The sequence below is a fragment of the Tricharina praecox genome, assembly GCF_024521635.1.
Source record: "Tricharina praecox strain CBS 144465 chromosome Unknown BZA05scaffold_16, whole genome shotgun sequence".
In the NCBI taxonomy this organism is placed as follows: domain Eukaryota; kingdom Fungi; phylum Ascomycota; class Pezizomycetes; order Pezizales; family Pyronemataceae; genus Tricharina; species Tricharina praecox.
In genome coordinates this window covers 72636-94696 of record NW_026250418.1, presented here as the reverse complement: position 1 = coordinate 94696, position 22061 = coordinate 72636, and the positions used below count along the sequence as shown (strand labels likewise).

At 53.3% G+C, this 22061-nt stretch overlaps 4 protein-coding genes and 1 non-coding gene across 5 annotated transcripts; 2 read left to right on the top strand and 3 right to left on the bottom strand.

The window, feature by feature from the left end:
* Nucleotides 1–2539: 2539 nt before the first annotated feature.
* Nucleotides 2540–3646, top strand: BZA05DRAFT_401211 (uncharacterized protein). The gene is made up of 2 exons (XM_051483971.1): nt 2540–2958; nt 3013–3646. Exons 1-2 carry the CDS (start codon nt 2927–2929, stop codon nt 3593–3595), a joined length of 615 nt encoding a protein of 204 aa, XP_051338352.1. The 5' UTR covers nt 2540–2926; the 3' UTR covers nt 3596–3646.
* Nucleotides 3647–12315: 8669 nt separating this feature from the next.
* Nucleotides 12316–13247, bottom strand: BZA05DRAFT_74010 (uncharacterized protein). Its single transcript, XM_051488590.1, has 3 exons — nt 12987–13247; nt 12671–12907; nt 12316–12560 (listed from the first exon to the last, which is right to left on the bottom strand). Exons 1-3 carry the CDS (start codon nt 13130–13132, stop codon nt 12491–12493), a joined length of 453 nt encoding a protein of 150 aa, XP_051338351.1. The 5' UTR covers nt 13133–13247; the 3' UTR covers nt 12316–12490.
* Nucleotides 13248–15364: 2117 nt separating this feature from the next.
* Nucleotides 15365–15451, bottom strand: BZA05DRAFT_t208. Its single transcript has one exon. It is a non-coding gene; the product is annotated as a tRNA-Ile (tRNA).
* BZA05DRAFT_401176 (ubiquitin-like autophagy protein Apg12-domain-containing protein) lies at nt 15428–16248 on the bottom strand. Its single transcript, XM_051483970.1, has 3 exons — nt 16063–16248; nt 15775–15974; nt 15428–15687 (listed from the first exon to the last, which is right to left on the bottom strand). Exons 1-3 carry the CDS (start codon nt 16220–16222, stop codon nt 15628–15630), a joined length of 420 nt encoding a protein of 139 aa, XP_051338350.1. The 5' UTR covers nt 16223–16248; the 3' UTR covers nt 15428–15627.
* Nucleotides 16249–17637: 1389 nt separating this feature from the next.
* Nucleotides 17638–19084, top strand: BZA05DRAFT_419527 (uncharacterized protein; the record flags this gene model as incomplete). Its single annotated transcript, XM_051485595.1, has 4 exons — nt 17638–18118; nt 18629–18774; nt 18884–18930; nt 19000–19084. 4 exons carry the CDS (start codon nt 17638–17640, stop codon nt 19082–19084), a joined length of 759 nt encoding a protein of 252 aa, XP_051338349.1.
* Nucleotides 19085–22061: the final 2977 nt, after the last annotated feature.

Here is a 22061-nt window from a genome sequence, read left to right as displayed (position 1 = left end):
CCTGATTTGGAAGACCTTCTAATGGTCCACATACTTTTATACTACCTTATGGTTGCTGTATCTATGGCGGGAAATGACCTACCTCGGTGAAAGGGAAATCCGCCAAGCCACTCTACTTCGCATAAAATAATCCGCCCGGCGAGCTGGAAATCTCATTGAAGCTTTATTAGTATATATTCATGATAAATGCCAATTGTTAGTACTCTCTTAAGTGTGGTTGTTGTGTTATACAGATATATGTCTGTGGTGTGGTGGCGCTTTTGGGGAGGTGTACGAAAACTTTTGACCTGGTACTTTACATAAGGCTTTCGGCATTCGGACAAACCCTAGAAGCCTCATTACCTATGCTTTGGAAGTCGAGCTGGCGACGTCTCTGGGAGCTTCTTCTCTCGCGAGAAGCGCATACGGATCCGCAGACTCGGTATGTGGTGATCTCGCAACTTCGAAACATATTGCCAACAACAAGAATGTTCACGGCAGGAATAATGGCATGTAGAGTACAAACCCACGGAAAAGTATGGACAAACGGCGGCTTGCGTACACAGCCTTGTACGCGCGGTGCTGATATGGCAACACCAAGACACGGATTCGTACCTTTTCTGTATCATTTCCGGTCAGACTGGCCCGTAATAAGTTGTTCGAATAAGTTATAAGCGGAGAGCGGTGTTGATGGTCTCGGCGCTCAGTGCAGACGTTCTACGGTCCCTCACCAAATGATAGCTGATAGCCAGACGAGGCGAGCAGAGATCGCCATGAGGATTCGAATCATGTCACCAGCACAGCGAATCAATTACAAGAGCAGGGCCTAGTGGAGGCCTAGGATACCCGGTGCGTATATCGTTCACCGCTCAGGACTAACTACCTAGCACATACACGCCGTTTTCTTCTATGTCCCCCCCCCCCCCCCCCCCCCCCAGCGCCGTTGGCACTTCCCTCTCATTTAGCTTCCTTCCTATTGCCATTATCTACCCGTCTCCGTCTCCCTGACTACTCCGTCGAAGTATGAGGGAAAAGAACAAACGAATCATCGCCTCCACAGTAATCTCCAGAATTAATAACACCGTACCGGGTTGCCAAACAGTCGTCCTCCCCACTACCGCTAGTCCGATGGTGCATCATATATCGGGAAACTAGGTATCGAGCTGATGCCTAAGAACGGTAGGATCCCCGAGGGTGTTGGCTGGGCCTCATAGTCATAGCCTGGCGGGCGCCTATCATCGATGATCGATGGACGGTGACTCAAGCTCCTCTCGAAAGCCGGTGCCCTGGACTGAATTGCTGTGGTTGGAGATCATAGCTGGAGGTATTTAGCCCACCAAGTGAAATGAAGTGCAGAGGAGAGCTGACGACGGCGAGGAGCAGTGTGAACTCCAAGGAAGGGGCTCGGCGTCTTGCGCATGGACCACGACGAACCACGACAATGGCATTTCACCAATCCCGCCTTCGATCCAGATACGCGCCAATCATCGGGCCCCCGGCCTCGACAGCTACGTAAACCCCCGAGACGACGATTCCTTCCGAGTACCATGCCGTGTCCGCCAGACTGGCTATGTTGAGAATAGAACATACCGAGTGGGTGAATTTTGGGGAAGAGGACGGCTACCACGCGCCGCTACAGCGCAAAACGGACAACTCGAGCCTCTTCGGAGGCTGACTTGCAAAGATTGCGAGGGCAGAGGGAACCGGACTGGCATTTCTGTTTCTGGGGTTTGGTAGTGGTGAAATTTCTTTGTCAAATCCTTTATTGTGGATACAGACCTCTACCGGCCATAACGTTAAGGTTATGCTGTATGAAATACCAGTCACTCAATCAAATGAAGTGCGGATGACTACCAGAAAGCCTAAAGCAAGGCTCGGCCCTAACTAATGCTTTGGCGGAGGATATCATCCAGCGTTTGAGGTGAACACGAAGGATGAAACTGGGAGCCTACAGCGCAAAGTAGTGCAATCTACTCTACGGCCGCAGTTTACTGTGACTGGAATGTAGGTTTCATGGAGTCGAGAACCGATTATGCTTCTGCGTTACGGTGGAGGGAATTAGAGATCCAAAGTTTGAAGGTCTAGCACACTCTAAAGACGAAGAGAGGAGGAGCAGCGCACTTCTCAAGCAAGTAGGATCTGCGATATCGTAGAGGTGGATTACGATAGGACCTCTTCGGCGTCCGGCGTGTGCATACGTGGCCAGAGAGGGTGCACATAACTTGCATAGATATTATTGGGCAAGAGCAAAAGTGTTTTTTTGTCTAGTCATTACTTGATTGTGACTCATCTAGACCATGGTAATACACACGCTGTTTCCTTGTCCACCATCTAGACCCGACCGAAGTCGGCGGTCCGTTGTCGGTTCCCCTACCGTCCGCCCTAGCCTTTCCCCCAATATACATGTAGAGCGCACCAAGAAAATAAAGCTAGGGAAAGAAAGTGTCCGCTCGCCAAACCTTCGCCTCCCTGCCTTTTCGTCAGAAGATGACACGAGGGAGGGGTGGGGAGGAACAGCAGGGATGACCCGGCTCCTCGACCTCACCACCCTCCTTCTCCTCTCGCCTCATCTCCACCTGTCTTTCCTCTCGCTCCCTCAGCTCCCATTCCGACACCCTACTGGCTGCGTCTTCCTCAGCAACCTCCGGGATGCGCCTGTTCACGTCATGGTGACGAGAAAGTCCAGGATTGATTGGCTGGCTACATCGCTCGTCTACGAAAAGGTCTCAGACCTCGAAGCGATCCTTGCCCTTCCCGGTCTTCTTCCGAACCGCCGCCCACAGAATCTTCTATCATACCGGCTCTTCGACTTGGGAGAGCACTCGAAGAGTCGAAGTAGTGCTCCTGGCTCTGCAAACGCAGTAACACAGTTCTGGACGGACTCCGAGCTGCCCGAGCACAAAGACAAGAAACTCGCTGAGCGGACGGCAATCGAGTGGTTTCACAGATGTGGATACTCATGGAAAGACCTTCGGGAAGGCATGTACAAGGACGGCCACGAACGGCCCGATGTGGTGGCTTATCGGAACGAAGTTTTCCTTCCCCAGCTCGCACAGCTCGAACCCACCTTTGTCCAGTTCGAACTGTTACCAGCGACGGATTCTCTGCCGGAACGTATCTCAGGAAACCCCCTACGGCACCGCTACCCCCGGCTATCCGCCCGCGTGTTCCCGTTACCCACGACGAATGCACCTTCAACTCTACCGATAGTAGACGAGTGATTGATGGTGAAGCTGGGGTGGACGACGATCATATCCCGTTTTTCAACAAAGGACGGGGTTATGGTATGATGGTTTCGGAACACTTGACACCTGATGGTGATACATTCCGGGAATGTACTCAAATCCGGGATTTTGGGAAGGAAGGCTATTGGACTTGTGATGACATGATCGCTCAGCTCAAGGATCTGACGATTCTCTCTTTCGAACAGCGGTATTCTGATCATCAAGCGAGTTTCTTCTTCGATAACGCCACCAATCATGCTGCCTATGCAGAAGACGTACTCCGCGCGGAACGACTCAACCTTGGACCTCGTGGTACGCAGCCTCTTCTGCGATCAGGATGCAACCTACGGACACAACAGCCACAATCCATGCAAGAATCTCGCTGGGCGTGAGGTACTCAGAAATCACGATACCCTAACCTCGTCCTTTGTTGAATACCGGTATATAGAGTGCGTCTTCTGCATAGGCAGCATGATTGGTGGCGTTATCGAAGAAGAAAACCGCTTGATGTTGCGGATATCTCGAGCGGAGTAGCTGTATCCTGAGACGAACTATTATCAGATGTTGAGGAGCGTGGAGGTCGGAGGCTACTGGAGTATATCTTTTTTTTTCTTCCCTGATTCTGGACATGGCCCAAAGAATTCATGCGCTACTGGTGGTGTCTGGATCGGCGGCCCATAGGTATTGCGGATGGTTGTTGAACAGCTGAGTTCCGGGTGCGAAAAGTTGTTCATACTCTAACCGAGTAGGTACATGTAACCACTAAATTCAAGAGAGTTTGGTGCACTAGAGAATAATTTCCACAGCGTTTCTATCGTTCAGTCCGTCTGTCCTGGACCTTGGACGAAGACGGACGGCGTGCCTACCGCCCGTCCGAGCCCTACGACCTGACGGGCGCCAGTCGACGGCCGTCCGCTGCGAAGCCTTGGGCAAAAACCTGATTTCGAGCGTGTACCTTAGGCTCTCAAGTCCGGATACTACTCCTTCTCACAGCAACAGCGTGAGGAAGACTTGGCAATTTTGTGCGCTGTACTGGCCAACGGTAGTTGATCCCCACACAAAACATATCATTATATCTCACTCGCGTATCTGCAAACGGCTAGTGTATGCCCTTATTGGGACGAGTGATAAGAATATGATCACGTGACGGGGACCGACCCGTCCGTCCCAGGCTCGGACCGTCCGCCGTTTTAGCCGGCTGCTAGCTGGCCTGAAATTGGAGCCGCAAATCGATGGCCTTTCTTGACCGCACGCACCATAGGTGTGTGGAAGGCACGTGAAAATCTACTAGTAGCTTTGGAGAGCGAAGCATATTCATATCTACGGAACTCTACTTTCCTCTAGACACGGGGACGTGTAAAGAGGCGAGAAGCAACAGGTACTTACCTATGTACCACCTTGTACTGTACAGTATACAGTAGATAGTGACATAGCCTCGTTCGGATATGGATATGGAACAAGCAACATCGCAGTAGAGTACGTTATCCACGTGCAGCCTCTTTTTCCCTTTCTTTTCGTCATCGGCTGTCTTTTTTTCCCTTCAACTACCGTATCACGCTCGGGGATATCAGTCGATACATCGGGGATTGGAGGGGGGGGCGGAGCAAAGATGGGGCTGGCCGCTGGCGGGAGAACCCGATTGCGTGCGTGTCATGTGGCGTGTGTGTGTAAGTGAAAGTGTGTGAGTGAAAGTATGTGAGTGAGTGCGTGTGAGAGTGTGTGGGTGAAAGTGTGTGAATGAAATAGTATGAGTGAATGTGTGAGGGAGGTGCGGGAACCCTCCATCTCGAAGGATGAGATGCCTTGCAGGCTGCAGCCACATAGTGAACTGCCGTGACTGCTGTAGAGTACGCGACTCTAGCGTAACAGGCTGTGAGATCGTGTAGAGTACCTGAGTATAGTATTGTACATACCACACTATACTCCAGTTACCCACGAACCAGGCCGCTGGAGCCCCTATGTAAAAGGGAAATCTGAAATCTGTATGGCCAGCAGACAGGCAAGTATTACCGGTATGTATAAATACCTAAAGTAACCACTTAATGTACATGTACATACGGGCGCGCAAAGGGAATCCGACCGTATGGGTATCAGTATGGGTCGATCGTGTTGGCCGAGATCAGCCAATTCCGTAGATATCCTATCTGTGGTGTGTACAGTACTCCATAGGTATGATAGGTACGTAGAGCACAGTGAACAATTGCGAACGGTGCTGTACCAACAAATAGTACGATCGGTAGGCAGGCAGGGAGCTGGTGTTACCCCATCAGCCAAGAGAGCTTTATTATAGAGTATTAATGTAGACTTCGCAGTATTTTCTTTTCTTTTCCTTTGCTTTTCTTTTCCTCCTTTTGTCCATCTCGCTTCTCCGGGAGGGCGAGGTGAGCTGAGTCGGAGGAATAGATAACTATGATCGGCCGCAAGATACACTCAAAAAAAAGCCACGAGATGGGAAGGGGGCGGAGCGAAAGGCTTCCATTTTCCCCGAGAGGTCGTGCGGTCTATGTACTCCTCGTGGGAGCCTGGCCATCCAGTGCCATCATCGAAGAGTCAACGATTCGCAGCAACGACATCGTGTGGGAGTGCACACGCCCACAATCATGTTCTCCCCTGTCTATCTTGCACTCAGAGGGTTCGGGCTACTACGGGTATGTATTGGATGCCATTCAAGTTTGTGAGGGTTAAACTCAAATCTCAAACCGAATGGAAAACATGGCGTTGTTGGGCCGTTGGCCACAGCCCACCCCGCCGTTTTGAGGCTCTCCTTAATCCTCCGGTCAACATTCCTGGAAACCGGCAAGGATCTTTGTGTTGAGGATTGAGGATTGGGAATTGAGGATTGGCGAAGGAAGGCACGAGCCATGTGATGGAAGCCTTTGGAAGGACTCGCCTTGTTTCGGAGGCTGAGAATGAGCGGAGCTGACCGTTAGCGGCTTGCAGGGCTAGGTGCATAAGTGCGAAACAAGCAGCCGCCGTCAATTAGTTATCCCGACATCGAATCCGCCCACACATCCCTATTTCGACGACGCGTCGGCAGTGGGCATCAGCGAAATACTCTAGATAGCAAAACATCGTTCACAGTGCACACACAACGATGTGCGCAATAGGCGAAAACTGCTAATTCTGGCTAGCAAAAGGGACTGGGCGGAGCGGAGTGAGCACTGTATGTAGAGTGGAGTACCTTCGAGAAGGAGGAGGACGTGGACATGGAAATGACTCCGTTCCTCAGTGCATCCAGTCATTCATCCACTCGGAAATGCGCCGTTCTCGCACATTGTATGCACTCTACCTAGTTAGACGTGTCATCAGTCCCAAGGGGCCCGTAGGGAGTTGGCAATATTTTCGGCTCGATTCCGCACATCGGGACGTTCGTCCAGGTCCTCTCGAATTTACAATAGGTAAGTGTAAAGAACAACAGATGTGATCGGAGAGGCTGGGCGAGCACTGAGCACTGAGCACTGAGCGCAGAATCGCGACCGCCTACAGTGGTCGACATAGTCCAGTCCCTCCGTCCTGAGCCCTCGGACTGGACTGTATCTTGGCAGTCCAGTCCAGTCCGGACAGCGCTATGTCGAACACTAGAGTATGCGGCCTATGCGCTAATAGTAATTATTGCGTTCGGCCATTCTGTTCGGAACCTATGTATTGCACAAGGCTGGAGATAGGAGAATATGCAGAGCGGAGCGGGGCCGCACCTTTGGAGATCGAGATCTAGATCATCTCAGCGTTCTCCATAGTCCAGTCCAGTTCAGTCAGTCCGGACCTATGGATGGGGCTGGACTCCATACATCCAGTTCGTCCGGAGGTTTCTGTCGCACGGACTACCTAGTCCACCAGTAAGGTCGGACAGGACGGACTGCCAAGACTGGTACAAGGCGACAGAAATCACGATAGAAAGCCCGAGGCGTACTATCGGTGGTTGGAGTGGCGGACGGGAGTCACGGACCGACTACTTTTATCCGGTCCTCTAAAAGGCTCGGACGGGACTGGATTTTAGCAGTCCGCCCCGTCCGGACTGCAGTCTGGATCAGACTATGGAGAACACTGGATCGGCTGGTCAGCGACTCGGCTCGCCCCTTTCTTTCTTTCTTCCTTGCCCGTTCTCCTTACGAGGGGCAGGTAGAGTACATGCGTCATATGTACTCCATGTACATCAAATGGCTGTTGCACGTGACATTGCGACAAGGCTCCATCGCATTTTTCTCGCAAGCCTGGCCAATGGAACGCTGACGTTGCCACGTCAGACGTGCGGGCCGAGAGGAATGATGTGCAGCATGCATTGCAGTAACGAGGAGATGAAACGGGAGTGTGGGATGGTGGGGTATTGGGAAGAATGGAGGAGCAGAAGTGGAGTGTGGTTGCTCCCAACAGGATGAGGGTGGTTCGCAAGCTAGGTTGGCAGCGGAGATTACACATTATCGAGAAGGTAACGTACACTGAGCCCACGCCAGCGGCCAGCCAGAAGACACGGCGTCGCCATAGGTAGTAGCTTCAAGCTCTTCGGAGATGCCGGGCACATATATTGCGTATCCAGATGGATCGTGGCATTGGCTGGTTGGCCGGCGTTCGTGGCAAATTGGCTGACAATCGCAGGATCTCTACGACGACAGTGTGATATGTAAGGCTTTCCTGCTCGATGGTTCCTCTCAATGGCGGTCGGGTTCTGCCGACAGAGGACCCGGGGGGGCTATGCAAGCGGAGGAAGGAAGGGTATAAGACGTTGGTACATAGCCGCTCCTTTATCTGACTGGCCGAGGGCGGCGTGCTGGGGCGGACAGGGATCGATCAAACGTCCAACTCATATTCTTCGTGCCGGTCGGAATGGCATCAAGACCCGCCCCCTGCATAGGTAAGTAGAGTAACGTATTCGTGTTTGCGTTTTGGTGTGTGTAACTAACTCGCCTACGCCACACAATTTGCCACCATGGCGTGACAAAGCGAGGTCAGTCGAGGCTAGGGCTCTGCAGTGCTGTGTGCGACTTCCGACCTTTGTTGGGACGCCGTTCGCGGGAGTTTCGGGTCTGTTGCCTCGCCCAGCGTCTTAGATATCGGCCCGGGTGAGACTCGACACCTAAATAATCTGCGATATGAACGTTAGGGATCCGAACGTACGCTAGTGCTCAAAGCCCCCAGAATTCGCACTTCGCCGGAAAGAGGAGGAGCAGTGGAGTGGAATACGAGCCGTGAGCTCGAAAGCAAATATTTGCAGCGCACTTTGCGAACAGCCAGGATGATATATGGAATATGATTGTGGCGCCTCAACGATCGGTGCCTACATAGGTGACCTGAGGGGACTAGGCACCGACCCAGCTCTTGAAGTCGCTCCGAAGAAAATTACGTGCGTTGTTGTCCTAGTGGCTGTGGCTGTGCATGTTGCCGGTACTCCTCTAGGTAAGCAGGCACCGTGTTGTGCACACAGCACACACAGAAACTGTGCTCAGTGGACCTCAGGACTAAGCGGGCTTGGTGTCTTCCGTTGCATCGTGCTGGCAGGCAAAAACAAATATTTTGAGCAGAAGAGGTCGCGGTTCCAGTGAGAGTGTGCAGCTTTTTCTTTTATTCTTTTTTTCTTCATTCTTCTTTCTTCGTTGCATACCGCCACCCCACACTACTACCGCAGCAGAAGCCGGAGTAGAGCATCAGCAGTATCAGCAGCAGAAACATCGGAAGTCGAAGGAGCAAACATTATCCCCGATTTTGAAGTCGCCTGTAGGGGTCAGCCCGGTCGTTTCGACTTGTACCTCCATCGCGGACGACAACAACAGCAGCGCCAAAAGCCACTAGAAGTGGTCTATCGTCTCTCGTCCGCCCCCAACTTCACATCCACCACGTTGAATATCCGGTTCGGGCGCAAAAAGCGCGCCTTGCGCACATCGCAACAAGCAGGCCGCCCGGACTACCCATTCCGAATTGTATCCCCCATGGACTTGTATCATCCTCCCCCCCCGCGCGCGCACGACAGACCAGGTCCAGAGAGTGACCTAGGGCTTCCCACAGTGCGCACCTCCCAAGCCTCTAACAGCAAAACCCGTTGTGCGAACCAGCTTGGCAGACAGAACAGAGGGAGAACGTAACGGAGAGCGAGGTAGCGTGTGTATATATAAACGGCGTTTCCACTATAAATTAGCTTCAACACCACTACTGCACTTCAAATTAGCATCCTTTGTCAGATTCAACACCGACAGCTTCCAACACCACCACCACTTATCACCACCACTACACCACCGTCGCCATCCACCACCTCCTACTTGACTTCTTTTCCCTCGTGTTTCTCCCTTCTGCTCCGCCACCTCTGCCCCCAGCACCACCACCACCACCACCACTACCAGCGCCGCCTCCTCCCACCGAACAGTGAGTCGTCCACTACCCTTCTCTTTATAATCACTACCATCGTCTCCCCATACTCCTCCCTTTTGTCTTCTCGCCCATCACTTCTTTGTCCTCCACCTGGTGCTAACCCACACTTCGTCGCCGAACCAGACCGTCGCGACAACCCTTCCACACACACAAATCGAACCTCGACCTCGACTCCCACCCCGACCAACTCCCCACCCCAACCGACCACCATGCCCACCAACCCGCCCCCCACCAACCCACCCCCCACCAGCCCGCCCACCACCAACGCGCCTCCACAGGGTGTGTATGTACCCGGCTGGATTGCACGAGTGCCGCTTCCGGGTCACAACGACGCCGGCGACCGCGCTATGGAGCAGTTGAGGGAGTTCGAACGTCGGTACGGGTCGAATACGTGATCCTCCGCCAGTCCAGTTTTGGTTTCGGTCCGTCAGTGCATGCATACTAGAGGATTAGACGGGCGTTATGTGGTGTGTTCTTTGGTGACTGCTGTGTTCTTTGGTGGGTGTTGTGTCCTTTGGCGTGAGGTGTGTTCTTTGGAGGCTACTATGTTCTTTGGTTTCCTTTTGTCCTTTGGTTTCCTTTTGTCCTTTGGTTTCCTTTTGCGCATGTTCTGTTGTCGATATAGGAGGTCTATCGTGTCTCATTTGTATTGTATTTGCATTGTTATCGGAATAGATTATTGTTGCTTCTATGAGGTCAGACGTTAATCCCCCACGCTGCATAAAGTAAGGTGTTCGATAAGGTTAAATGTGCGGCCCCACTCGCCTCCGTCGATCGCAATGGAAACTACCGACACCCAAATAGAAGCGGTGCCTCATGATTGCTCGAGAATTCGCCGAAGGGAAAATAAAGTAGATCGGCGGAATAAAAAAGGTGTGTGTGTGTGCTCGGGCGATTACTTTGCGCCCAGTGCCGGGGAAAGGTTGGATTCCTGCAGCTGGCACTGGCATCAGTGTGTGGGTGTGACAGTCCTTTGGAGCGATATGATGCAAGATCATCGTGATAGGGTAGGGTATGGTGCCAGTAGTTGCATGATCATCTGGCACCATTCGTTCCATGCGGTACGGGTATTTGCTGAATCGTTCCATCGCCGTTCTGCTCGCGGGTCGGCAGATCCGTCCTGTAATTCTGCCTGATTAAACTCGGTACTCGGTTCTTGTCGTTTCCACACAATTTTCGCACTGCAATCACATTTCCTTCGCTGTCGGTGAATAATCCACTCACTCGTCGGTAGCGTTTCTTGCGACCGGCCCGGCCGGTCTGTATCTTCCACCCTCTCTCAGCTGTAGTTAGCTGGCATAGTGTCGCCAGTTCCGGTGCTCGCTCATTTGCCGTTATCCTACAAACTACGCTCCTTCTCCTCTCCGTTGTCTAAGTTTCTTCCATCGTGGAACAATAATTAGCCGTGTACGTATGGTGGATATCGATTTGGTCGTGGATCCCGGCTTGTTGGTCTTGCTTCCCCCTTCCCCCTTCTCGTTCTCCTTCCCCTTCCCCTTCCCTTTCCATCCCCCTCCTTCTCCAGCCCACTCCTATCACCCCACTTTCCCCACAACTTTACTCCGTTCCGCACTGACCGTTCCTCCCGCCCTCCTCCAACTGGCCACATTCATGGTATGCCGTATCGTTTGGTTCGTTGCTGATTCGTTCTTCGCTTCCCTCCTCATCCCACCTCCGCGTGTTCCCTCTTGCCCACCAGCCACCGGCCACCGGCCGTCGCCAACCCCTCTCCCACCCTACCCCCACATGCCCCCAACCTAACCACTCCATACCGTTCCCGCCCATCGGCCCTCCCCTCCCCTCCCCTCACCACCCCTCCCGCCCATATCCACGCTAGCAGCCAGCAATCCGGCCGAGAAATCCAGGCCCATCAAATATCCATCGCCGACGGGCCCATTCGGCTCGCGCATTCGAACGCAGTTGGGTGGAGCCGATACCGATGCCGTCCGGGTGATAATCGATGGACGAGACGCGAACCAGCTTTGAATCTTGCACTCGAGACGACCCAGAGGTAGCCTGTAGGAATGGATGCGGTAGTATTCTCAAGACCGGATCGCGAGAATATACGTCGCAGACGGAGGAAAGCGGTGAGCGCGGTACCTATAGATATTAGAAGTAAGTTGGGGGAGAGGGGGCTTCTCCTAAGTAATATACCGTGTGAAATATACAAACTTCACATGCGACGCGGACTCCCTGCCGTCAGTACATAGTTGGGTGAAGTCTGAAAAGTGGCGTCCCATGAAAACACTTGGTGTCGCAAGAAGGTTCCAAGTTCCAGGTTCCAACCGTTTCAGCCATGCGCCATCCGCCTTCTCGTCCCCAAGAATGCATTAATCGACTCGAGAGTCGAGAGGGTTGTATTCGCCGAGACGGCCGTAAAAATCGAGTTACTTGGTGCCAGAAGGATCTGGAAGTGTTGTTGGCATGTGCCAAAACTCGGACCCGGCCGGTTCTGTGTAGGTTAGCCATCGGCCGGCGGCGGACGGGGTGATACCTCGTGGATGTAATAGTCAGTCTCCGTTGTTTTCCAGAACGCAAATTGCAGACATCGAAAGGTGTCCACAAAGCCGAAGCAATCAGCCGAGCGGACCGACGGGACGAGAACGGTTTTCGAAGTTCCAGTGATAGGTAAAGCACCAGAATCAGAACCAGTGCATCCCGAGGACTCACGCCCGGCTCTTGCGGTCGGTCAGTCTGTCAGTCTGTCGCAAATCCGTGGATACGCAGGCTCAAACGACGAGTGCCGCCCTCCCCCCTCCCCCTCCCGCGCTCCTCCCTTTATACTCTGCCCAAAGCCACAAATAACAAAGGAAGGCTGTTCAGAGTCAGGTCAACTCATCCACGCGCACACTTCCATTCCTGTCCCTCCGTACATAGCTGCAAATTTCGGGGACTTTCGGGGACTTTCGGCGGGGGGTACATCATCTGCCTTATATCAGGCGAAAAACGGGATGCGCGCGTGCACGAGTGCGCCTGATGATGGGGCGAAGGCGCGCAGAGCTGAACGCCGCATGAGCCGCACGGCCGCGCCAAACCCAGCGTGGCTAGGCATCATTCCTCCGCCGCCGCGCGCACGCACGCGTCTATAAACGCGCCGCCAACGTACATACCGAGGCATGTTCTTGGGTGCGCCGGTGTGGCGCGGTGAGTGCGGTGTCGGCCAAAAAATTGCGCACGAAGAGTGAAGATGATGATGAAGTCGCGAGGATTGGTCTCTCGACGGGGCGCGGAGCCGCAGCGATAAATAAAATTTCGATTTCAAGCCGAGGGCTGGAGGCGGCTGGGAGATGTCAAAGCTGAGAGGGATGGTACGATGCGGACTCGACACGGACTGATTCGATTGCGGCCTGTGAAGACAGTCGGTAAGTCCGTAATTAACTCCTTTGAAGATTTGTAATCCGCTCGGAACGGAAAGCCTAACCACACCCGAATGTAAGCCCGTGTCTAGCGCCTTCAAGTGGCGGGCGAACTTGTTCGTACCGTGGGTAGCTGAATCGTGGTTTTGCTGCGGTGTTGATGGGAGTGGAGCTGGACAGGGAGCTCCAGAGTACTAGTAGTGTTGGCGAACCCATGTCCCCGAGGTTGTTCGAAGCCGAAGAAATATCGTGCCCACTTCCCGTAATGGCGCTGAGTACCTAAAGGAGAGAGGCCTGGCGAATTATAGGTTAACCAGGTAGCGTTTGAAACACAATAGAAGATGAACCAAGTTATGTAGGCACTTTGTATCGATAGACGCTGTGTAAAAGTAAAAGTAAAAGTCGGTGATGAGGAGATCTTCTGAGTCGATGCCCCCATGACGAAATTATGACACCTGTTGAATGAGTAGATCAAGGCACACAAGCCAATCACATGTGCCCTAAAGATGCAGACGCAGTATGAACGCGGTTCGCGGGAAACAAAAAATCGGGAGGGCGGTGAAATATGAGTTCAAAGCGGGGTCCGGGATAATCGTGGAGGGATGTGAGATCTGTACCCACATATCGAGCTGAACATTAGCAGCGTAGGCGTAGGATGACTGTGCAGTGTGTGCCACCGGAGGACGACAGCAGCTGTAGTTGTCAGGAGAGCTTATGTAGGTATATAGCTCTAAAGATGAGCACAATACACTGCATAAAAGGGAACCAACAATCTTCCTTACATGTGTATGCACGAAGCCGGCACTGGCATGGGCTATCGCCAACTGCATCTTCAACTTCCGGAACTTTAGTTCGGGCCATGTTCAGCCTACTCGCGGTATAACATCCGTTTTTGGTGCCGGTTCTGTGTACGAAAAGGTTTGCTACAGGCTCCACGAAAAAGAAAGTTTGGTGACACCCTGGCGTTTGCTCACCTTACCACCAACGGCTGTTTGCAGTTGACAGATGCAGACCTCGATGGCACAGGCTTGAGGTATTGCTGGTGCGGGATACAGCCGTTCGCAGCTGCATTTGCCGGTATTTTAGCACCGGTATGGCAGTCGAGATCGAAGAACCAGGTACCTGGATAGAGTGTTCCGAGTGATAGACCATGCACATAAACCGACTTCTCAGACCTGAAAGAGGATGCTCTTCAATATATAGGCCGTCCTCGGAGCCTCATGGCTCCACATCTTTGAGCAGAATAAATGATTGGTTGCCTCAGAAACGCACATCCCATGAATCACCTGTCAAACGGGTGTTACGTGGGCTCATCGAGGCATACCTATCCCGGTGCCGCCCCTCTGGAAAACCGTGCCTTCCCCATGGGCGCAAACAACGAATTCAGGCCATTGCGCTGATATGTCACATATGACCGTGTAACCCATCCGCGCGGTCAGATCTCAAAGAGCTGGGTACTCTTGGCCGCGGAGAATTACTACCTACCTTGTGCTTTACATGTCCACCAATCGGATGACCCACATTCACAGAATTACGATGGAAAGCAGTACGAAAACTTGGGATACGATTTAGTACATGGATAGGATTTTATACACTGTCTATGCCCGCTGCCGATGCCGTGTGCTTACGGACACCCCGGTTCCGTCAGTTCTGGATCGGCCCCGGGACTCGGGCACCGGCCTTCAAGCATCCCGAACGCTAGGGCACCCGGTTTTGTGAAAGCTTTGGAACACTCATTGTTGCTGGGAGGAATAGGGATGTCAAGGTGTACAGGCCTCTTGTGGGCGACCATTACCGGTGAAGATGATCTATATATGTAGGTAGGAGCGCGGTGCGCAAGGAACCGAAATAGACTGCCCGACAGATACGAGAGATGTTTAAATAATGGGCACGACAGCAATTAGTGGATACGAAGGCTGCGCATTCTGGTATGTGACTAGGAGACAATTGGCGAGTAGATACTCCTCCAGGGCTGCATTACTATTTATGTGTACTAGGCCGAGCTGGCATACTAGTTCTGGTGATCACAGTCTGGTATCTGTTCGCCTCGTTCGCTATCGAAAGAGTCAAGGGATCGATCGAACGATGTGTGAGAAAGGTCCTTGCCCCTGCTCAATATGAAGATATATAGCCCACTTGTGCCAAAGTCTCCTCCTGATGATAGAGAAGCCGTTCAATTACGTGTGGAACTTCCCCTTAGTACAACAATTAAAGTGACATTACACGCAGCGATGGGTCCATTCAAAGGCAAAGCACAGGTCCAAAGGAACGAAGTTCACAATCGGGGGAAGCTCGCCTCCGCACCGACCTACACCCTCAATTACAGGCCATTTATCCGCCTCAAACAAGACAGTGGGGTGGAACTGGACGTGTGTAGGGCCATGATCTGATACGGTGGAAAGCTATGATGATCAAACAAACCTTCGCCGGCCGCCTCACACCCAAAAATGATCACTACAGGGGTCGAACCTGTGACCTTGGCGTTGCATACTAGATGTATTAGCACCACGCTCTAACCAACTGAGCTAAGCGACCGTTTGATAATAGGTCCATCGGTGATTGCTGGTGAAGCCCTTTACCAATCGATTCTCAGGAACATCAACCGTTTGACTCGCGAGTACATACATCGTTGTCTCGCATCTTCCTTTCACGCTCCAAAGCAACCCGTAAACCGCCGGTTTTATTCCATTCCATCCTGTATCGTATGTAGCTCAACCAAATGCGCTCTGCAGCGAGTAGTTGATGATCAGCTCATCCGCCGTCTTGAAGCTCTGTAGGATAGTAAGTACCCCCCATCAATGTCAAAAATCCATCAACTCGGGGAGCGGGGGAGGGGCAGGAGGGAGGCGTGAATATACACTCCACAGATTCCCGACATTCTCGTCGAGGGCCGGCATGAAGCTCCAGTTGACGTAGAGCAGCAGGCTCTGCTCGGCGCCCAGTTCTAGCTGCTGGCGCAGGAATACGACCACGTTCTCGAAGCGCTGCGTGGTTTTGATCTTGTACGTGTCCTTGTTGAGCACGGGCGCGTTGCCCATCGCTTTGAACTTCAGCGTCACTGCGCGCGCGCGAGAGGTGTCAGCAAAATTGGGGGCGCGGGGAGGGAGGGGGGCTGTGTAATTGGGGAGGGGGGGTCGGAAACGGACCTTTGGTCGGCTTCGGATGCGACGCGGCGTCCAACGCGAGCTTGCCATCGCGCGGAAGAGCCGTCAGGACCACGGACGCGGTGAGCGTTATCGGCAGGTCGGGCGACACGTCTTCCGGGATCTTTGGGAGGTGCGGCGGCGTTGGCGTCGGGGTCGACATCGTGTGTGGAGGGGCTGGGGTTTGGGGAGCTACCTGAAGCTCTGCCGACGCGTAAAGGTATGGAGGGGTAGAGCAGTGCGCGCCAAGACGCACAATGTATCACTCGGGAGATAGCTCCCACTGGGAAATGCCCCTAGTCGGTCAATTAGATTCCACGCCTATTCAGGCACTGCCGTGCTTGGAACGCAAAGCTGGACACACCCTGGCCGGATATCGAGCTTGTGACCGTGGAAGAGCACAACTGAACGAGAATTGGAAGTTGGAATCCCTCTCGTGGACCCGAGATGCAGCCGCACTGCCCCGGCAATGCTGGCCTACCTTCCCGTACAATATCAATGTCGGCTAGTTAGTACCCAAGCGGTGGATGCTAGGGAGTCAAGCAGCGCGCTATCAGGGATTGATGACGGAGACTACAGACAGAGCCTTCCGAGCTGCCTTTATGGCGTGAGAGGACGTGAAGGTATAGGTATTCATTGAGTCTGCCACTAACTATCGTGTATATTCCTTGGTGCGTTCTACTGTCTACTTTGTTGTGATGTCCAGGCAGAGACGGGAGAAGCGAGGGCGCAACTGTCTACATCCAACCGAGTAGTCATCCGGATAGTCGACGGAATGAGGGGGAGTGTGTGCATGCTGTCATAATCCACTCTAGCTGGGGCTGCATGCAATTAAATGGCCAAAGTTCAACCAGAAAGAAGAAACCTAGAAAAATTTTGAATTCCACGCGAGGGGGTGTCCTGCCTACTGTGACAAATCGACCATAGCTCTGGGCCAATATATGTAACTATGTCTCCGGGCGACTTCAGGAATGCGCCGTGGCCCGTAGGGGGATCACACGCACGGTCCCGGAATCCCAGTGCAGCAGGATACTGGTAGCTCGGGCGGGCCATAGAAGCTTGATCGCAATAGACAAGCCAACGATTGACCATGATGCAACTCAGAATCTACGTTAGTCGTGGACTACGGGGAAACTTACTGGAAAAGGGCAGTTTTCTTTCCACCGGTGTCCTCTGTACGGTAAGCTTCACGATGATTGAAGTTAATTCCTAAGCCATCAAATAAACATCACTCTTGATGGAGCTTATTCGCAGTAACGATAAGAATGCAGCCAGTCTTTGGGGGGAATCAGTGGGTGCAGTGGCGGCTCTGGACGAAGAATTTGATATTTGCAACGCGCTATATACTGAAACTTTGGATCGTCTACGGAAAGTCTCACGTGCGGGTTGTAAAGACGGTCCTTCTCCCAACGGTATGTACTCTAGGCCATTCCTAAGCTTCAAGACGGCAATCTTTTTTCCGTCGTAAGATCATCCACGATGAAAACCCAATCAGCTGGGCAGGACTTAGTCCAAGAAAGTCACCATAAAGCGCCCAAGGGAGGGGCGGAGTGAATCCCCGCATCAGTCACCAACACCATGGCGATGCAGTACTTCACGATGGAGATTCCCGCGCCAGTCACGACGTCGATAAGGCCGACGCGGCCGCCACCCACTCTGCGCGCCAAAGTCAGGCGTGCATGCCACACGTCGTACTCCCCGACACAGCTCGTGCTCCTGCTATTCACGGTGACCGCCATCCTCGTCATCGCCGCCGTCATTCCGTGGACACTCTACTGCGTGTGCGCAACCCGCAAGTTCCAACTGCGCATGTCGGCCTCGCCGCTGGAAACGTACATCAACCCGCGCTCGTCGTTGGCTGCGACTGGCCCCGAGTACTGCAGGCTGTTTAGGGGCCCCACGGGCCTGTACAGCTTGAAGTGTAGAGATGGCGTGGGCCTCGACGCAGTCTATGCCGGCCAGGGAGGTTGCAAGGCGCTTGCTTATGGGCGCGATGAGTGGTGGCAGCCCGGGAGGTGGTGGGTGATTGAGTGCGATGGTCCGGGCGGAAAGGTGCTAGGTGGGATCAAGGGTGGGAAGCCGTGGACGGAATGAGGGATGCGGGAGGGCGCCGGGGAATGGCGGGGTTTGAGTGACACTTGGCTCTGTTATCTCTGTATCTAGGCGTCTGTTATTCGGATCGAAACCGTGTAACGTTGCATCTCCAGCGGTGACGGAGTAAATGTATAGATTCTAGATTCTAAAATTCATGTTTTGCGCCTCCGTCTGCAGAGTCCGTTACGTTATTGTTTCAAGTTGCATTCACTCGCCCCTCTCCGCGCAAGACGTCGGAGAGAGCGAGTCCGTCGATCGCGTTCGATGACAGATAAGTCTTGACTCACCGCTGTATCTTCGTTTCCACTTCCCCGCGATGCACCGCCGTCAAGGAGTCTCACGAAAAACAAGACGATGCACGCACTCCCTCTCCACGCAAGACACATCAGACCACCTCACACCATCCGCACGAGATTCTTCCCCTGTCTCCACTGTTTCATCGGACTGGGCTAGATATGACTCTTCTCTTCTGCAGCTTTCGAACTTCACGCAGACAAGATTTTCACGGCCGTCGGTGCCGATGTCTTAGACACTCCTCTTGCGGCTGCAGTATGGTACGGTGTCTATCTGCACCGTATGGTGCAGCCAAACATGCACTTCCGACGAGAAGATGGTGTTGGGGTACGCATCGACAGCAGCCAACCGTCGCTTCTGAGTTCTGTCGCGTCCACCAACCACAACTCTGAGCGCGGAAACGTAACGCACACTGCACAGCAGTTGCTGACCGCAGGCGCCACCGGACGGCGACCTATTCCTGCCAGATCCGCGCAACGATAGGTGTGTGTACAAAGCCTAGCGATAGGCCCACGGGGAGGGAGCGCTGCATGCTGCTGAACGTCAATGCAGGAACCGGAAAACGCAGCGGCCAGGACTGTGTGTGCAGCGTGAGCGTGCACGAAGTTGGAACCGGAAGGGGGACGATGCCGGATGATGTCTTCCAGACGGGAGGCAGGTCTACCTATACCTTAGTATACCTTACCTAGTAGGTAGTCAGGTGCCGATTGCTATACGAGAAGAAAAAGAAGGGAAGAAAGGCCTCGTCTAGCCGCCGAGGCGCACTTACCTACGATAGACCGACTCCGCCAGGCGTCCACACGAAACTCCAAACGTGTTTCCGATCTTCCCATCCCCAGGCTTCCACGCCGTGCAGAAAAAGTGCCTGACTTTCCGAGCAGCAGCAGCGACGCATGACAGATTAACTAGGTGCATGCCCCGCATGACGCACGCAAATATGGCGAGCGAACGGGTGGGGGCGCTATGAGTACCATTGTGGGCCCACAGCAACCGATCCCGACGCAGCCCGCGTGCGCAGTAACTATAGTGCCTACCGTAGCGCGAGGAGTTCTCCATGGGTTATTGGTGTAGATAGGTAGTTTTTGTATGTATCAGGTACCTATGATACATAGTTGTTCTTGCGTGAGAGCTCACTGGATCACGACCACACGGTCGTGGCAGTGCTACGGTACATCTATATGTGCCTTACCTACGTACCGGGCGATGACTGGATGACTGGATACGATATGAAGCGCACGAACAACTTCCGTCTCATACGAACACGGATCAACGGCAAATCTACAAGCCGGCGAAGCTTTTGTAGTAACAATAAGAAGCCGCCGTCATCTCATCCAACTTCTCACCCATCACCCAGCTCACCCATCGCAATCGAGTACTCACATACAGACAGACAACCCAACCAACCAATAACCGGACTCCGAAAAAAAACAACCAACAGCAACGATGTGTTTCGGATCCTCTAGCAAGAAGGCCAACGATCCCAACAACACCATGTCATATGGCCCCCGCAAGCCACCGGGAAGTACCGCGCAGCCTGCAGCCACACCGAAGAAGAAGAAGCAAAGACGTCGTTACAGTGGCGGCGGCGGCGGTGGGGGAGGTGGTGGTGGTTGGGGCGGTGATAGGTAAGTCCTTTCGTACCCCCCGTGAATTGAGCAGTCGGCTTACTCTCGCATAGCGGCGGAGGAGGAGGTGGAGGAGATGGCGGAGGAGGGGGCGGAGGAGATGGTGGTGGTGGTTGTTAGGGATGCTTGGGATAAGCTGAGGGATCATAGATGGAAGGGGGGGGGGGGGGGGGGGGTGTCTAGATACAGGGTTGCTGCGGGTGTTTGGGATAAATCCTGGTTGTTGTACCTAGAAGTTGCACACGGTTGGAATTTGCTTTTCTCTTAATATGGCTGGCCGTTTGCACAGCCAACAATTGCTGTCTCGTGAGGAGAGGCGGAGAGAACACACATTTCTTGTTGCATACCTGCGGCCTATCTGGACTAGAGTGGGAACTGTGTTGTATGGCGAACAGTGACCACAAACCCGCCTTCCCTGCCAGCTCCGCCTAGATGTATGGATTGATGGAGGGAAAGCCCTGCTCCCACGACTTGTGAGGAGTTCGCATTCCGCTCTCCGGGACGGTCGGATCGCGATCTGGGAACTTACAAGCGGGTGGGTAGGTAGAGTTCCGTATGCGTATCGCACTCATGTTGAGGTCTTCTGCTTCTTCTTCTTCCTCCGCCTCGCACGGCAACCACCGGTACCTAGATCGTCATAGAGTACCGTACCTACTCACTTTGTGGTAGCACCACGTGAGACGAGACCCCCGCCCAAGTTCCAACAGCCCGCATGAATTTTATTTTGCAATTGATTTAATTTTTGCCATCGGCCTCCCCGCCGCCGCCGCCGCTGCCGCGCGCTGATTGACTTGCTGATGCAGTACGGTGCCCCGGTACGGTACACAGCGCACATCGGCTTGTTTCTTTCGAGATTTGCCACCCATATGCAAGTGCCGGCCGGCCAGCCAGCCTCGCCGCGACGGAGCCCTCTCTACGGTCTGCGGTCTGCCCGTGCCGTATGAGTTAGAGTACTATAGGTATCATCACTTCGTCCCCGAGGCTTCAGGGATCAGAGGTTTGATATGTGACGAATCATGACACCTGCCGCCGATAGTGTGCGACTCGCCAGAGGTCCTTACGTCATGACAAGTTTCGCGCAGAATATAGTACTGGTGGGTGCACACGGAGCCATCACTCTATCACTTTGAAAATGTGACGAGAGCACTCTGTTGGTGCGGGCCTGCGGGAGGATCTCCAAGTGCTGGGGAAGTTCCACAGTGCTCTAGGTATCTAACTTCTAGCCAATTACAAGCCAGCGAGAATCGGAGATCATTGGTGTCAGATCTGCCCCGTTACCTACTTTGTTGGAAATCCTGCTAGCGAAATATAGCTAGGGGCATTCAATCCTGGGACGTTCCTCCACAAACACTCTTCCCACTGGCACTGGCACTGACACTCTATTCGCCCCGAATCTAAAGTATGTAGAGTACCTGCGGTAGCTCAATCCTCCATGCTGGTGTAGAGTACCGTATGGTATAACCCGCCTCCTTACGGCTCCCCTACGAATATCATACGTTGAGTAGATGCGGTACCTATGCCAGGCCCTAGCATTTTTGCGCTAGCTCGTTGACACAGGACCATGTCCCCTCATCTCCCACTCGGTGCTCTAGCTCAAGCTCAAGCGCAGAGCTCAAGTGTTGAGCTCTGGATCACCAGGCCGAAAAGTTTCCTGCATGAGGCTTGAGTCAATGGAATACCTACTACATATCATACAGTAGTATAGTTACCTAGGTGTGAAATAGTAGCGCGGGTAAGAGAGAGAAAGCACCGTCATACATAACTGGAGCACCCACCTATCCATTGCATACCTGACAGATACTGGAGATTCCCACAAAAGCCATGGGGGCCCCGGTGGTCTGGCCCCTTAACCGTTCCACGACTCTTCCTTCCTTCCTTCCTTCACCCCCCACCCCACCCCCGGAGAATTACCCCCCCCGGATCTCAAAGGAATTGAGAAGGTTGGTGGCGCACATATGCAGAAGACTTTTGAACAGCATATGTACATAT

Bases quoted from the DNA above. Each gene is read 5' to 3' on its own strand.
- BZA05DRAFT_74010 (XM_051488590.1), bottom strand. From the start codon at position 13,132: ATGGGTTCGCCAACACTACTAGTACTCTGGAGCTCCCTGTCCAGCTCC. The intron at 12,908-12,986 runs GTGTGGTTAGGC...CTGTCTTCACAG, and splicing joins AGACACGGGCTTACATTCGG to GCCGCAATCGAATCAGTCCG. The intron at 12,561-12,670 runs GTATGTACGTTG...TGCGGCGTTCAG, and splicing joins GCACCCAAGAACATGCCTCG to CTCTGCGCGCCTTCGCCCCA.
- BZA05DRAFT_401211 (XM_051483971.1), top strand. From the start codon at position 2,927: ATGTGGATACTCATGGAAAGACCTTCGGGAAG. The intron at 2,959-3,012 runs GCATGTACAAGG...ATCGGAACGAAG, and splicing joins ATGGAAAGACCTTCGGGAAG to TTTTCCTTCCCCAGCTCGCA.
- BZA05DRAFT_401176 (XM_051483970.1), bottom strand. From the start codon at position 16,222: ATGTCGACCCCGACGCCAACGCCGCCGCACCTCCCAAAGATCCCGGAA. The intron at 15,975-16,062 runs GTCCGTTTCCGA...GCGCGCGCGCAG, and splicing joins GCATCCGAAGCCGACCAAAG to TGACGCTGAAGTTCAAAGCG. The intron at 15,688-15,774 runs GTATATTCACGC...ACTATCCTACAG, and splicing joins ATGTCGGGAATCTGTGGAGT to AGCTTCAAGACGGCGGATGA.